This window comes from Myiozetetes cayanensis, unplaced genomic scaffold, assembly GCF_022539395.1.
Source record: "Myiozetetes cayanensis isolate MyiCay16 unplaced genomic scaffold, myiCay2020 scf3, whole genome shotgun sequence".
NCBI lineage: Eukaryota > Metazoa > Chordata > Aves > Passeriformes > Tyrannidae > Myiozetetes > Myiozetetes cayanensis.
This window is the reverse complement of record NW_026087521.1, coordinates 37858247-37873112: the sequence shown is the minus strand read 5'-3', so window position 1 is coordinate 37873112 and position 14866 is coordinate 37858247. Positions and strand designations below refer to the sequence as shown.

The 14866-nt window shown below is 37.9% G+C and overlaps 1 protein-coding gene across 5 annotated transcripts in view; it reads left to right on the top strand.

Moving 5' to 3' along the window:
• OSBPL8 (oxysterol binding protein like 8) overlaps positions 1 to 14866 on the top strand; it is an 84208-nt gene that overhangs the window by 59837 nt on the left and 9505 nt on the right. For all 5 annotated transcript variants that reach the window (XM_050324441.1, XM_050324442.1, XM_050324440.1 and 2 more), the window contains 9 exons: positions 3477 to 3561; positions 4637 to 4808; positions 8170 to 8404; positions 9709 to 9893; positions 10603 to 10684; positions 11378 to 11476; positions 11930 to 12026; positions 12338 to 12436; positions 13914 to 14011. In XM_050324441.1, coding sequence (XP_050180398.1) covers positions 3477 to 3561; positions 4637 to 4808; positions 8170 to 8404; positions 9709 to 9893; positions 10603 to 10684; positions 11378 to 11476; positions 11930 to 12026; positions 12338 to 12436; positions 13914 to 14011 — 1152 coding nt within the window. The remainder of the gene's footprint in view (positions 1 to 3476; positions 3562 to 4636; positions 4809 to 8169; positions 8405 to 9708; positions 9894 to 10602; positions 10685 to 11377; positions 11477 to 11929; positions 12027 to 12337; positions 12437 to 13913; positions 14012 to 14866) is intronic.

Here is a 14866-nt window from a genome sequence, read left to right as displayed (position 1 = left end):
AAATCACTTGTAGTTGCTTTTGAATAATTTTATTCTTGCTTAGGAGGACTTTTCAGTAATTAGTGATCTCACATTTGCAGGATACAAACTTCATATCCTTTTCCAAAGCTATAACGTTTGGTGTTAATGTGCTTATTTATGACATGTATACATACATTGCAAAGCGTATGTGGTGGCCTGCCTGCAGAAGATCAGAAATCAGTCTTATATTTCTTTATTGCTTGGCAATGAGAAATGGATTTGTTTGTTTTTTTAACTAGATATTTAGAGTTTAGAGGACATGCCCCACCAGATTTTTACTTTTTTAAGGTAGGTCAAATTTTAAACCTGAACCAGTTGATATTGTCCATTCTAAATGTGCTGAGAGCTGGAGTGGCATTTGTTCATTTTGGTATGGCTATTTGCAGTTGAGAATTACTGGATTTCATTAGATGAAAGGCCTTGAAGTTTGAAACCTTTTTCTGCCTTGTTTACCTAGTCAATCATAATGTCCTAGTTACAGATTTATTACCATGAGGCCAACCTGCATAAGTGTAATAGCAGTTGACTGATCTAGAATAGATTTACCAGAAAGAGCCTCAAGTCTAAGGCAAAATGAGCCTTGTTTGCAGTCGGTGCAGGAAGATGGCATTGCAAAAAACAGGTACAGAGGTGTTAAGCTCTGCAGGAGATTTTCTCACTTGAACACATTTTCCCTAGTGTGTCCTTCTGGCAGACTGCAAATTCTCTTCTGCAGTAGTTTGTGACCAGTCACCTCACATGCTCCCTTAAGCCTGTTGCTGTGGTTTTTGATGTTCCTCCTGCACTCTGAGGTAGCGGATGCACTGTACCTTGTTTTGCCTTTCTCATATGCCTAGTCCTGATGCCATTTCAGTTTCCTAAAATTAATAACTAGAAAAGTTAGTGTGAATAATTTTTTGTGAGTAAATTTAGTCAGTGGTGGCTGCTTATCAGTTTTCACTGCTGTTTTTCAATGAACATTCATGGCATTTGAGTTTTATTGGCATGAATACTCTGTAGGAAGTAAACTACAAAATTTTTTTAATCTCATGGAATTTTTACCTTGACCATTACCTTGGAGTAGTTATAGCATCATCCATCAGGAGCAGGGTCAATCCAAATAAAATTACCTAGCGCATGGAAACTAATGAAACCTCTTGTACAGAACACTAACATATTGAAAATTGATTTTGAAACCATAATGGGTGTTATCAAAGAAAAGTATCCAGTGCCTTTTGAACAGTAATCCATTAGAGGAAATCAAGATCCATGAGCAGTTATTTAAATTAAGTCAACATATGTAAATGTCCGCTAAAAATTAATAATTTGGTTTTAATGTATTGTTAAAACACTTAGGGAACATAACTTTCTTGCATTAAAAAAAAGCAAAACCAGACTCCAAAACCACACTTCATCTCTAAATTACAGTGACTTGGTACAGAGGAAGTAGCATACCCTAAAGTGCCCCTAGTATAAACTGAAAGGGCAGATCTCGCGAGCAGAAGTCCGCCCTTAGTCCATGTCCTGGGACCCAAGAGCATTAAGGACTTGTGGTGGCTGAGGCCTGTGCACAGTGCTGGAGCCACGGCCCCTCCATGCAGCACCCCAACACCTCTCCCACCCCTGCCTGGCGTGGCACTGTGCCGTGGTGCTCTCCCCTCCTCAGGTGACAGTAGGCTTCTTCCCTCCCTTCCCACCCTTGGGGTGAGCTGTGGTCATGCATGGGGTTGCCCCTTCTGGTTCTTGGTACCCACTAACTCCTAATCCCAGTGTTGCTGTTTCACCAAAGACTTTTTGTAGGCACACCTTTCTGCTCACTAAGAGGGAGACTGAGGTTTGGAGTCTTGTTTCTAACACCCAATTGCTGTTACTCTATGCTGACTCTTTGTGAGTTTCCGAACATCGTTTACACCAGCACTAGCTTGTCTGTATTGGTATTTAAGTGCCACCAAGACTACTTGTTTACCCGCTTCTCACCCTCAGAAACGTTCTGGCTGTTTCATTTGCTTGCTTCTAAAATAATCTGCCTTTATCTGCTTTTGCTCAAAACTTCTGCTGGCTTTCCAATTCCCTCTTCTAAGCCTTGTACTGGCTTTTCATTAGGCTTCTCTGGGGGAAATCAGTGAAGACCAAAGTGTGTTAACTCATCAGTTAGGCAGACTTAATTCAGCTTTCAATGATAGCTTCAAGTATGTTTATACAGCCCTCTTTGCCTATCAATTGTCTTAAAGTTACCATACATAAACTTTATTTGGAAGGGGCTTTAAAATGGTTATTTGACATTTTATTCCAAAATAAAACTTGACAGAAATGGAAAGGTCTTTTGGATTTTATTTTTTTTTAATGTGAAGAACTTCCTGGTGAATGTAAAACTGTGGCATTTGATATCCTATGTGTATCTTTTGGTTGAACTTAATGTCATGGTTGCTGATGCCCCTTATAGAGAGACTTAAGCATCTAAATATCTTTTGTGGACCCATGCATCATCTTGTTTTTTTCTTGATAAAATGACAAGTCTACAGTTAGGCATCTGAATATTCTGTGGAATTGACTACTGCATAGGTAGAGAAGTTGAAGTGGGAGAAGGGAGGGAGAAAGGATTACTGGGTTTTACTAACAGTACATAACACTTATTTCCCTTTTATTTAAATAACAATTGACTCATCTGTTTTCTGAAGACAGGCAAAAATTGTGCAGTTCTGCATACTGTTGAGACACCAAGCACACTGGCATATAAAATAAGCATGAAATAGATCCCTGAATAAGACCTCCCATTTTCTGCAAGGGTTTGGCTTGCGCTGGTGTCTCTCTATTCTGTGAACCATGGCATCCTTCTATGAGTTGAGAGGAATCTGTGCTCTCATCAAGAGAAAGTGAGACTTCAGGGGGACAAAAGGCAGTTGCTGTACAAATGTGGGGTCTTCTACTGGGCAATATTTGTTGTAAATCAACTCACTTATGCCAGCCCAAAGGCATGTCTTTTGTTTTGCTTGTTTTCAGTCTTACCTTTTCGGCTGAAATACTGAGTGGAAGAGGAATAGCCTGTCCTTTGTGATCTCTCTGCACCCACCTGCAGGAATTCCTGTGCAGTGAGGGTGACCCCCATGCCATTCCTTACGATGCTTTTGTCACCTTGCTCTAAGTAGCATCAGCAGAGCATTTCCAAGTTACTATGCCAAGTCTGATTTACACACACACAAAAAAAAACAACAAAAAAGCCACACCAAAGTTTTTTTTAATCCCAAAGACCATTCCTTTTAAAGTGGGCTTGAATTGGGTCCTGTACTTAGAATGAAGACTTTGAAGGAGAAATCCAGTAAAAGAGGGCTGTCCATCTTTCCATTCATGTCTTTGTTAGATGTTGCTGAGTGACAGTAAATAGCTCTGCAGTGTGTCAGCTTGTTATTACATTGAATGATAAACTGCAAAACTGAATTGAAATATCTGATGCTGTTCCTTGTTTTATCTGTTTCAAGGGTCCCAAAGGTGAAGCAGTTGGTTCTATAACTCAGCCATTGCCTAGCAGTTATTTGATCATCCGAGCTGCTTCAGAATCAGATGGTAAATAGATATTTCATTGTTTTTCAGCAGTGACAACAGTTAGTTATTAGAAAGAGGTGCTTTTAGTTGTCTTATCATATCTGTTACAGCACTTTGATTGCAGTTTAGTTGTTGTTAAAGTTCTCGCTTAGTTTAGTACATTTGGTTGTGTTGGTACTTGTAGATTTTCCTGGTTATCGGAGAAGAATATTGACCTAAGAAAATGTCATTGAACTCCTTGCCTTATATTGACTGGGTAGAGGAGGGGGAACGGGTTATTTATGATTTAGCTGTATTAATGTATGTCTGAATATCAAGCTAGTGCCTTTCTAAAGTACTAATGTGGACGTATTCTCATGAAAGCATTTGTGTATTAAGTGCAGCAGTTGCAGAGAGTTCTAGTAGTAAAAATTCCCTCAAAACATAGTTTTGTGACACCCTTCATTGGAAGGTGGTGGTCAGTGCAAGTACCTTCCAAGGTTACAATGTGCAAACTTTAAGACTGTTGTTTAGCCTTCCTAGCAGTTGCTTTTCATCTACTAGTTAATTAAGCATACCCCTGCAGACTTTAAAAATAGTTTGCCTCCTGTATTGAGACATTGATTTGATACATGAAAATGAAAAATTATGAAGTGGAAAGAACACACAAATTTGTTTAGTTACTTTTTTCCAAAGAAAATTAGAATATCTACTTTTTATATTTTGAAACAGTATTTATATGCTATCTTTTTCTACATTGTTATTGTATTACTTGGGCAAAGTTTGCCATCTGATGCAGTTACTTAGTCTTCAGAATTAGAGCAGGGCTGCAGGCAACTTTGGGGGCATTCACAGTCAGGGCCTGGGTGTAGTCAGACTTGTATAAAGGAAGAAAAGCTGGAATATGCATCTAATGTAATCATAATTTACCTTGCACGTCCTGCTCTGAAACATCCCTTGTACCACAGCTGGGTAGTTGTAAAGTTGAAAACGCTGAAGTGTGTCTTCAAAGGCAATGTAAACAGACCTAAAAAACTAATTTTCCCAATTAGAAAATGGAAGTAGTATAGTTCTGTTAAATACTTAACTTTTAGTCTAATGCTTAATTTGTTTTCAGGCAGGTGTTGGATGGATGCTTTGGAACTGGCACTGAAATGTTCAAGTCTGCTTAAACGTACGATGATTAGGGAAGGTAAAGAACACGATTTGAACTCTTCAGCAGACAGTAGTCATGTCTCTTTCTATGGTCTGCTTCGTGCTAACAACATGCACAGTGGAGAAAACCTACCGTAAGTGAATTAATTACTAAACCTGATTGTCTTTTTGGCAGAACCTTGTAGTGATAACTTCTCCACAGGAATTAAGGCTGCAGTTCATTTTGCTCCTGAGTTCTCTTTATATGCCTTCTCTTTACTGTGTTTTATACCCTGCACATAAAACAAAAAAAATCTTTTTTCAAGCAAAGAGGAAAGTTTGGCCCAAGGAACTTGAAGCTGAGTATCACATCAGTAAGTTGTAAGTACTCAGTTGAAGTGTGCAAGATAGAAAAAACGAAAATTTTAAGTTGGTGTCTCTTGTTAGCTTCACTAAGAAGTTTAGTAAGTGGCAGAAGTTAGTAGATGTGAATTTAAGTTGCTGTTCTTTGGTTAAAGAAATTAATAATCTTCTTTAAATTATTTCATCATGTCTTATCTTTGAACCATCAGATGGATGTATAATAATTCAGTCACCCTACTATTAAATTAAATGCACAAAAGTTAAAATTGTCTGGTATCACCTGGTATCTAATGTCTGAGTGCCCTTGACTAACTCCCTCTTTATTTCACTAAATGCTTTCAGCCAGCTTTTGAGAGCATAAGCTTGTGTGGAAATACATTATTAAACAAGTGTAGTGAATGGTGTTTTCTAATGCTTCAGTTGTGTCACCAAATGCATTAAGAATTATAAAAGATTTAGTCCTTTATTTGAAATAATTGGGTGTAAAGCTTGTGCTATGAATAGTTTCTCTCAATAGTCTTCCACCAATTCAATATACTTTCAGGTGGACATAAATTTATTTCAAATATCTCCCACCTATGAAGACTTTGCTGTCCATCTGTCTTTTCTGGGAGGGCAGGAATTTTGTACTGCTGTTAAGATATGCTCCTGTATTTGAGACAGAGGCCTAAACTGGGAAAAATGCAATTCTTCTTAGCATATATAGTCTGAGAAAAGCACAAAAAAGGCAAATTGTTGCTTCTGGCAACAATTCAAGGCTCTATCCAGATGACCAGGCTTGGCTCAGCTGGAGTTTTGCTCCTTCTGTTGTCTTGTAGAAACAATATAACTGCTGTGTACAATTCAGGTGGAGATCTGTACTCTTGAATAGTAGTTTAATATCAGCTGCTGGCCCTGATTACAATCACAGCAATTAGCTACAGCTGTTAAGTCTAATTAAAACTAATGCTTTAATTATGTAGATCTTTTGATATAGCATATTCTAAGAATATTTAGTGTGTTTAACTATCTAAGCAAAAATCTGGCAGGTCTAGCTTTAGTGGGGTTGGCAGAAGAGGGAAAAGAAAGGTGATGAAAGCAATTTTACCTTCCACTGACAGTGAGCTTTTTTAAGTATGTTAATATCCAGAGGAAGTCTAAGGAAAGCAGTGGACCAGTATGTGCTGAAGATGGTCACCTGAAAAACAGGGATGAAGAAAAAGCAGGCAAATTCAATACTTTCTTTTGTTTTTTTACTTAGTTGTTAATAATACCAGTAGACCTCGGGCTGTCTTACCCTCCTGATTTTGAGGTCCATGAGTGGAAGGACCAGTGAATTTCCATTTGTGGACACTGAAATTTTAAGAGATCAGTGTATCAGCTGAACATTTTTAGGTCCATGGGGTCTGATGTGATACATCCCAGAGTACTGGGAGAGCTAGTGGATGTTATGGATACCTCTCAAGCATCCTAAGACTCAAGAGTCTTAGGAGTCTGAGGAGGACCCCACTGATTGGAAATTAGCCAACAGTATTCAGATATACAAGAAAGGCCTGAGGAAAGACCCAGGAACCTACAGACTTGTGAGTCTGTAGTACCTCAGTATCTGGAAAAATTATGGAGAAGGTCATACTGTGTCCTGTTGAAAGATATTTAAAGAACAATGCAGTCACCGGGCCTAGTCGGCATGGGGAAAGTCATGTTTAACTAATGTGGCATTCTTCTATGATAAGGTCACTTGCCTACTGGATGAAGGGAAGACAGTGGATGTAGTTTTCTGGATTTTCCTAAGGCTTTTGATATTGTCCCTCACAGGATCATTCTGGACAAGTTATCCAGCTATTAGATGAGCAGGGTCACAATGTGCTGGTTGAAGGCAGGACTCAAAGGGATGTGGTGAATGGGGCTGTGGGAAGGTGCCGGCATGTGGCTACATCTGGCCAGCAACTGGTCACCAGTGATGTCCCTCAGGGCTCAATCCTAGGGCCTGTTCTGTTTGGTATTTTTATCAGTCATCTGGATGTAGGAATTGAATGCACTATTAGCAAGTTTGCTGACAGTACCAAACTGGGAGGTGTTGTTGACTCTCTCAAGGGATGAGAGGCCTTGCAGAGGGATCTGGGTAGATTGGAGTGCTGGGCAATCATCGATGGCATGAAATTTAACAGGTCCAAATGTTGGAGTCTGCACCTAGGACAGAGTAACACTGGGCAAAAGTATAAATTGAGAGAAGAGTGGCTGGAGACCAGCCCTGCTCTCACCACAGCCCTTGGGGTGCTGAAGTGATTGTTGGGTGTGAAGTGGGCTGGGGCCCAGGTGAGGGGCAGTGGAAGGAGGTCTGGGGGTGCTGGCTGAGAGCGGGGTCAGCATGGATCACCAGTGTGCCCTGGCAGCCAAGAGGGCAAACCCCATCCTGGGGTGCATCAAACCCAAATAACCTGCTGGTCAGAGGTGATTATGCCGCTGTATTCAGAGGTCATGTGGCCTCATCTTGAGTGCTGTGTGCTCTTCTGGGCCCCACAGTTTAAGAAAGATATGAAGGTCCTTGACTGTGTCCTGAGGAGGTAGCAATGCTGGTGAAAGAGCTGGAAGGCGTGTCCTGTGAGGAGCGACTGAGAACTTCCAGTGTGTCTAGTTTGGAGAAAAGGAGGCTGAGGGACAACCTGATGGCTCTCTTGCAGCTTCCTGAGGCGAGGAGATAGAAAGGGAGCTGCTGAACTCTTCTCCCTGGTATCCAGGGATAGGAAGCATGGAAATGGTTCAAAACTGCATCAGGAGAGGTTTAGACTGGACATTACAGAATATTTCTTTACTGAGAGGGTGGTCAGACACTGGAACAGGCTTCCTAGAGAGGTGGTTGATGCCCCAGGCTCATCAGTGTTTAAGAGTCATTTGGACAATGCGTTCAGTACCGTGCTTCAACTGTTGGTCAGGCAGTTGGACCAGAAGACTTGCTAGTCCCTTCCAGTGTAACTATTCTAAACTTGGTGTGTTTGACACTTCAGTGAGAAGAGTACATCCTATATGTTTCCAGCAAAGCTAGTTTGACACTGCTGCCAGATCAGGCTTGATACTGGCAATTTTAGTGTATATTTTATTAAAATCCTGGTTTGGAAACAATGAAATTATTGTGTAAAGTTGAAGATTCATTTAGCTTTTTCTTCTTTTTAATAGGCTAAATGACAGTGAAATTGAAAGGCATCACTTTAAAGATCAAGATACGTACTCTGACAAATCTGATAAAGACAATGACCATGACCATGAGGAATCTGATAATGAAGGATTGGGGAAAAGCGAAGAAAGCGACAGCGACACATCAGAGCGACAGGATGATTCTTTTGTCGATCCAGAACCAATTGATATCAAGGAAACCACTTACTTAGAACAGAGTCATGAAGAACTTGGGGAGGTAAAAGTGCTGTCGATGTAGTGAGCAAGCAGCTTCGACAAATAGAAAGCTGATATTTTAGGGGTCAGACTACACTTGAAAGCTGACGTGCAGGATTGGCTTTTCGTATTTTTCAGTAATAATGAGTGGAAAAGGTTCTATTCACCCACTCTGCTTTGCCACTCTTGTGCTAATGTATGAGATTTTAACAGAGATAATGAAATTATCTGGACAGAAGGTGCTGTTTGAAAGGGCCACCTGCAGCAGAAGTTGACCATGACTACTTGTATTTTATTTTTATTAACTTAGTCCTGGTTTTTCTTCAAGTAAAAATCATCAAGTTGAGGGTTTGAATGCAAGCTGACCCTTCTTTTTTCTACTGCAAGCAAGGAGTAAAGCAGCTGTGGGGTCTGCAAAATTTAGTGGAAAACTGGCTGTGTTTCTGCTGTCACCTTGCATTCTAACAATACCCCGGATACCATTCCACTACACAGGCAAATATGACAGGGATTTGTAAACAAAAAGCTTAGTAACAGAAATTGAGGTAAACTTTCTTCTCAAATCTCTTCTTTCTCCTCTAGTGCTAACTATGAGATTTTTTTCATACCTATGGAACTTGCATATTTATACTTTAGTGCTTTCTGTTGTTGTGTCTAGACAGAGCAATATTTTAGGAAAGCTGAGGAATTTAGAATGTCTACAAATTCTTGAATATGCATTTTAGAACTGTTCCAAAAGGTGTTTTTGCTTGCTTTTCCTACAGTCAATGCTTTTGATTTCAGAAACTGTAAGGAAGAATATCTTCTCTTGGACAGAAGGGAGCATACTGGAGTGTGGCTGCTGATTTTACTCATTTACCTTTAAGTCATATGTTTTTTAAGAAAAACCACAGATACTGCTGACTGATCAAGGCAATGAAAAGCATAAATGTGTCAGCTTTCATGGTTGGGAAAAGCTGGTAGAATGAACAGCCCTTCAGTGTATAAGTTATGCACGTGAGAACTGAGTAATGCACTTGATGCCTAGGAAAGGACTAAGGAAGGTTTTCAAACAATATTCTACCTCAGGTTTTTCTGATCTAGGGCTGATGCAAACAAACACAGTTTTTAATGTTGAGTAGTATATCTATCATACTTCATTAAAAATGTATCATAAGCATATTTATAGAAACCTGATCTTTCTTCCATAGTTACTTCAGCATCTCTGAGTGGTTCATTTTAAGTATCCATTTTCCATTCTCACTGTAACCATAGAAAATGTTGACCTGTCTTCTGGAGGATTATTTTCTTTCTTGTTTCTGTAAGCAGTTTTTTGGTTCATCCTAGGCAGGGGAGGCTGCTCAGACAGAAGTAGTCTCGGAAGAAAATAAAAGTTTGATCTGGACACTATTAAAGCAAGTCCGGCCAGGAATGGATTTGTCCAAGGTTGTACTGCCTACATTTATCTTGGAACCTCGCTCTTTCCTGGACAAGCTGTCTGATTACTACTACCATGCAGACTTTTTGTCTGAGTAAGTAAATTCTATCTCTGGTTTTCATTCTTTCTAATTTTTTTTAATAAAAATAGGGCAACAGTGTCAGATATCCTTGTTTTCTGAAAGCTAACTGACTAAGAACTCATACAGTACATCTGGAAGTCTGCCCCCTCTTAGTAATTTAATAACAATCGTGTTGCAGGCATTTCTGGTTTAGCTTCTGAAGACTGATTAGAAGACTTCTCAAAATTAGTTTAACGATTTTTTTATCAAAGAAGCATCTTTAAAATTGTAATCCAGTATCAGTTAAACTTTCTAATACAGTGTTAAGTTCTGTCCAGATTGATAGTTGCCTGCTCAAATGTAGCTAATAAATTAAAGACTGTAAATTGAAATATTATTCAACTCAGAGCTCTCCACATGAGTAGGCTGGTTCTCTGGAGTAGTATCTTATAAATGGAAGAACTTGAGTGGAGGTGGAACAGAATTAATTGTTACAAAGAACAGACTTCAATATGGAAATACAATTTCTGATTTTTTTATTTTATTTCAGTTTTCTGAAAATTATTTGAAAGCTGAATTTGGTGAGATTAGGCTGTAAGTTTTACAGTACTATAAATCACAAACCCATTGTTTTAGTCAGCTCATAGGTTCAAGATATGTCGTAACAATTGATAGTGTTATAGCTGAAACAATACTGATTGTATTGTCTCAATAAGCTGACAGTGTGTGTTCTGTTTCACAGAGCTGCTCTTGAAGAGAATGCTTACAACCGCATGAAAAAAGTAGTGAAGTGGTATTTGTCAGGATTCTACAAAAAGCCAAAGGTGTACTTTCATGTATTATTTTATTGTTTAGTCATTGTATCTATTTTGAGGGCTCAGGATTGTGCTGGAGTAAATTTTTCCTTTTAAATTACATTGTTATGCATTTTTTTAAAAGCAAGTTTAAGTTTTTAGTTTTTATTTCTTACACAAATAGATCATGGAACTTTCTGGTCCTTAGCCATGCTTAAAATAGACTCTGTTCAATTTCTTTTGTCCCTCAGAGTAGAAGTTAAGCTAAATATTTTTTGATAAAGTTAAGCCAGTTCTATATTTACCATTCTTCGGTGATAACATTCTGCAATTGGAGGACTAATGCTTCCACTACTTCATTCAGCTTTTCACTAAATACTCTTTATATTCATGTTGGTTGGAAACAGTATTGAAAGTAAGTGCTTAATACCTAACTTCAGACAAAAGCTCTGTAATAATTCTACCCAAAAAAATCTTATATTCTGTGTGTCCTTACATGTAGCCTGGAATAGTTTACTGGATGTACTAAATGTATGACAATTTCCTTAGAATGAAGAGCAGAGCAACTGAGCACAATATTGAAATGATGAAATAAAATACTGTATACTTCAGCACATATATCATGTACTTCAGCATATATATTATTATTTTTTGTGTGTGTCTTCAGTGACAGACTGTGGCTTGTGTACATGCATAGTATGGTTACTCTCTATTTCTTTTTAGGGACTAAAAAAGCCGTACAATCCTATACTTGGAGAGACTTTCCGCTGCATGTGGATTCATCCAAGGACAAATAGCAAGACTTTTTATATTGCAGAACAGGTAGATGCAATGACTGGAACAAATATTTTTAAGAAAAATAAATGTGTTGTATATTTGTGCTAGCTAAATGACATGGTAGTTTCAGAAAATGTATTGAAATGTACGAATAGTATCCTAAAAGCTCTTCTGGTGAGCGTAGTTTTCTTACAGACCTCTCCTTTAAGTGTCCCTTCCTAGAGAGACAAAGGTGTTGACAGCATTTCTGTTCCCTCTTCCTCCAGGGCAATTCAGATGCTAATTTTCTTAACTCTTGAAATTCAGTAGGTGTTTGCTTGACCTTTATCTCCAAATATTACAGCCATATTTCACATAAATTAACTGTATTCTAGTATGTGCAGCCTGAAGTTTGCATTCTGTCATTATTAGCTCAAGTTTTACACTATATTGCATGTTCTTGGTTTTCTTTTTTTCCTTTTTTTTTTTTTTAATAAATGTGTGATTTTTTTTCAACAGGTATCACATCACCCTCCAATATCTGCCTTCTATGTTAGTAACCGCAAGGATGGTTTTTGCCTTAGTGGTAGCATTCTGGCCAAATCAAAGTTCTATGGTAAATAATGAGGTTTTTTTGGTTGTACTTTTATTGAGGAATGTAAAATAGGTGCACTTGAGCTGTGTTTTGTGGATGAAAGAAGGCTGTTAGAAGAGTCAGTGTTTGATTGTTGTATTATCCTTTCTGATTCCTATTTTTGGAGTATTTTAGTTTTTATTTGGAGACACTGTATTATAGTGGCTTCACTAGACAGGATAGATTGCAGTGCTAAATATACTGATGTTCTTAATTTTATTGCTCAGTTATTAGGAAATGTTGACTGTTGTGTTTCAGGGTGAGAAATATGATATTCTGTCTTTGAATTTCAGGGAATTCATTATCTGCCATACTAGATGGAGAAGGACGGCTAACATTTCTAAATAGGGGAGAAGATTACGTAATGACAATGCCATATGCTCATTGTAAAGGTAGTGGGGTTTTTTTTCATTCTCTAGATGGCAAAGTTATGAGAACAGAAGTTTGTTATTCTAAATAGTGCCATTATTGTAAATAACATACTGTGTTGGATTCAAGCCTGTCATCTGAGAAGAGTGTTCTGAACGTTGGCAACATTGGTGGATCTAGGCTTCTGCATATTTTATAAGGAGAAAAATACATCTGTTATTTAAGCCATGTTTTATTTTTTGGCACAGAAAAAGATTTTCAGAAATAGTAAGAGCATATATATATATAGCTGTCACTACATGATACTAATTTACTGTTTGAGGTGCCTTTTTTTTAGAAAAATTTTGAGCTTTTCCAATATTTTCCCCTTTTAAACATAAAAGGCAGTGTAGTATCTACACTACACTGTGCAATTCAGATGTAAATCGTGAACATTTGTCTTTATGGGAAACTAATCAGTTGTTTATAAAGCTTTCTGGAAGGTCAATAGTAGTGCAAAATACATTGCAGAATTGCTTATTTTTAAGCTGTAACTTATTCAGGATTGTATACCTATATATTCCAAAATTCTCATTCAGAATAGCTGGAATTCTCTTTCAGAAGGCCAACTATAAAGTCAGCAAATATATTACTTTCTTCATTTGAGGTGTATGAAGATCAGTTAGCAGAATTAGATAATTTGACATAAGCTTAGTAGGCTTTTCTCTTTCCATTGTTTTTTAATGTTTTTAATATTGTGTTCAATTTTTGTATGGCTTTGATGACTAAAATAATACTAAACAATTAAACTAGATAATATATATTCATACATTCAATTCAAACAGGAAGGAGGATTAGTGTGACTAATAAAGCTGCTAGAGAGGGACAAAGGTAGAAGAATATGCAGGGAAGGAGAATGTGCATGGTGAAACAAACGTAGTTGCCCATGCATCCACTGTATGTAAAATATATTCAGTGCTTCAAGCACTGGATTGCAAGGGAAAGGCAGTAATTGTGGGAAGGAGAATGTAGTCAGCATTGTCAACCTTGTACTTCCAAAAGTCTTCAGGGGGAGGTGATCAGTGTTGTTTTATATTGGTTGTCCATGGTTGCCTTCAACTGTGGTCTGACTGTACATACTGCTTCTGTTTGGGGGAAGTTTTTCTTTGTTCTTTTTTTTTTTGTAGGTTATTTTCTTAACCTCAGAAGCTTCCCTTCTCCAATCATTTCCAATAAGACTAAACATCACCATTGCTAGGGCCAGCAGCGTACACTGCCAAAGATATGTCTTCATAAACTTTTTTTCCTGCTTATCTGTAATTCACTTAGATCTCTTTGTTTCTGTTTGGGTTATCTTATTTGGCAGAAAAATCATGATTATCATTAGGAAAGGTCATCTGAAAATACAACTTTTCCTCTGGCACAAGCGTGTTTACTCTAGGAATTGTACCCACGTAGCTTGTGTTTTTTGTTTTGTTCAGTTAAAAACATTCATTTTAGCTTTTTTTTTTTCTCTTGCAGGAATTCTTTATGGCACAATGACCTTAGAGCTTGGAGGAACAGTCAACATCACCTGTGAGAAAACTGGCTACAGTGCAACAATTGAATTCAAACTCAAGGTTAGTAAATGCTGCTAGTGGGCACAAAAAGGAGAATGAACATAATGATACTTTTAAAAAAAAATCATTCAGTGACTCCTTAGATATGGTCTGATTTAGTATGGAATTATCCTTTGGAAAATAGAGAAATTTCTGGTTTAACTGCTATGTTTCCATATGTCTGAATCTATCAAACTGTGCTGGTTTTATGTTGGTTTTTTTTTTTTAATAAAAGGAGTTGTCATTCTTTTCTTAATGTATTCTTCTGCATCCAGAGGTTTTGACTGAAATTTACAGTGCTCTATACATGTCTAGTGATAAGAGATGCAAACATATTGTTAGTTGTATGACTCTTTAAGAACAGCTCTAATGGGGAAAAAGCAATGGTCTGTCTCATTTCCAGCAGCGGCAATAGTGTGTGTCTAGGAAAGTGTAGGAACAGGGGAAGTGTTTAGTGATCTGATCAGTGTTTCAGGCATTTTGTGTGTTGTTGTTAATACACTTTGGTGATTTTTATTTCTCTGAAAATGTTTAGGGTCTTTTTAAACTCCTAGAGAGCCCGTGGAGGAGGACTCATACCTATGTTCCCCTTTTTCATCCTGGGTAAATTTAAGTTGCTCATGCCACCTCAAATAAAAATGATTCAAAGGCCAACAGTTGGCTAACATTTATGTCAGCCTAATGCCCAGTGCTAAGCAACAGTTTACATGGACTATTTTTGGCAGCTGAGCATACTGTAGGAGCATCTCTCCATTCACATAAGCTAAACAAAGGTTTCTAAACTACTTCTAGATGGCTTGCACTTCTGAAAAATACATTTACCATCTTTGAGGCAGAAACTGATTTAAAACTGAACAAATAGTTGTCAAGAAGTGT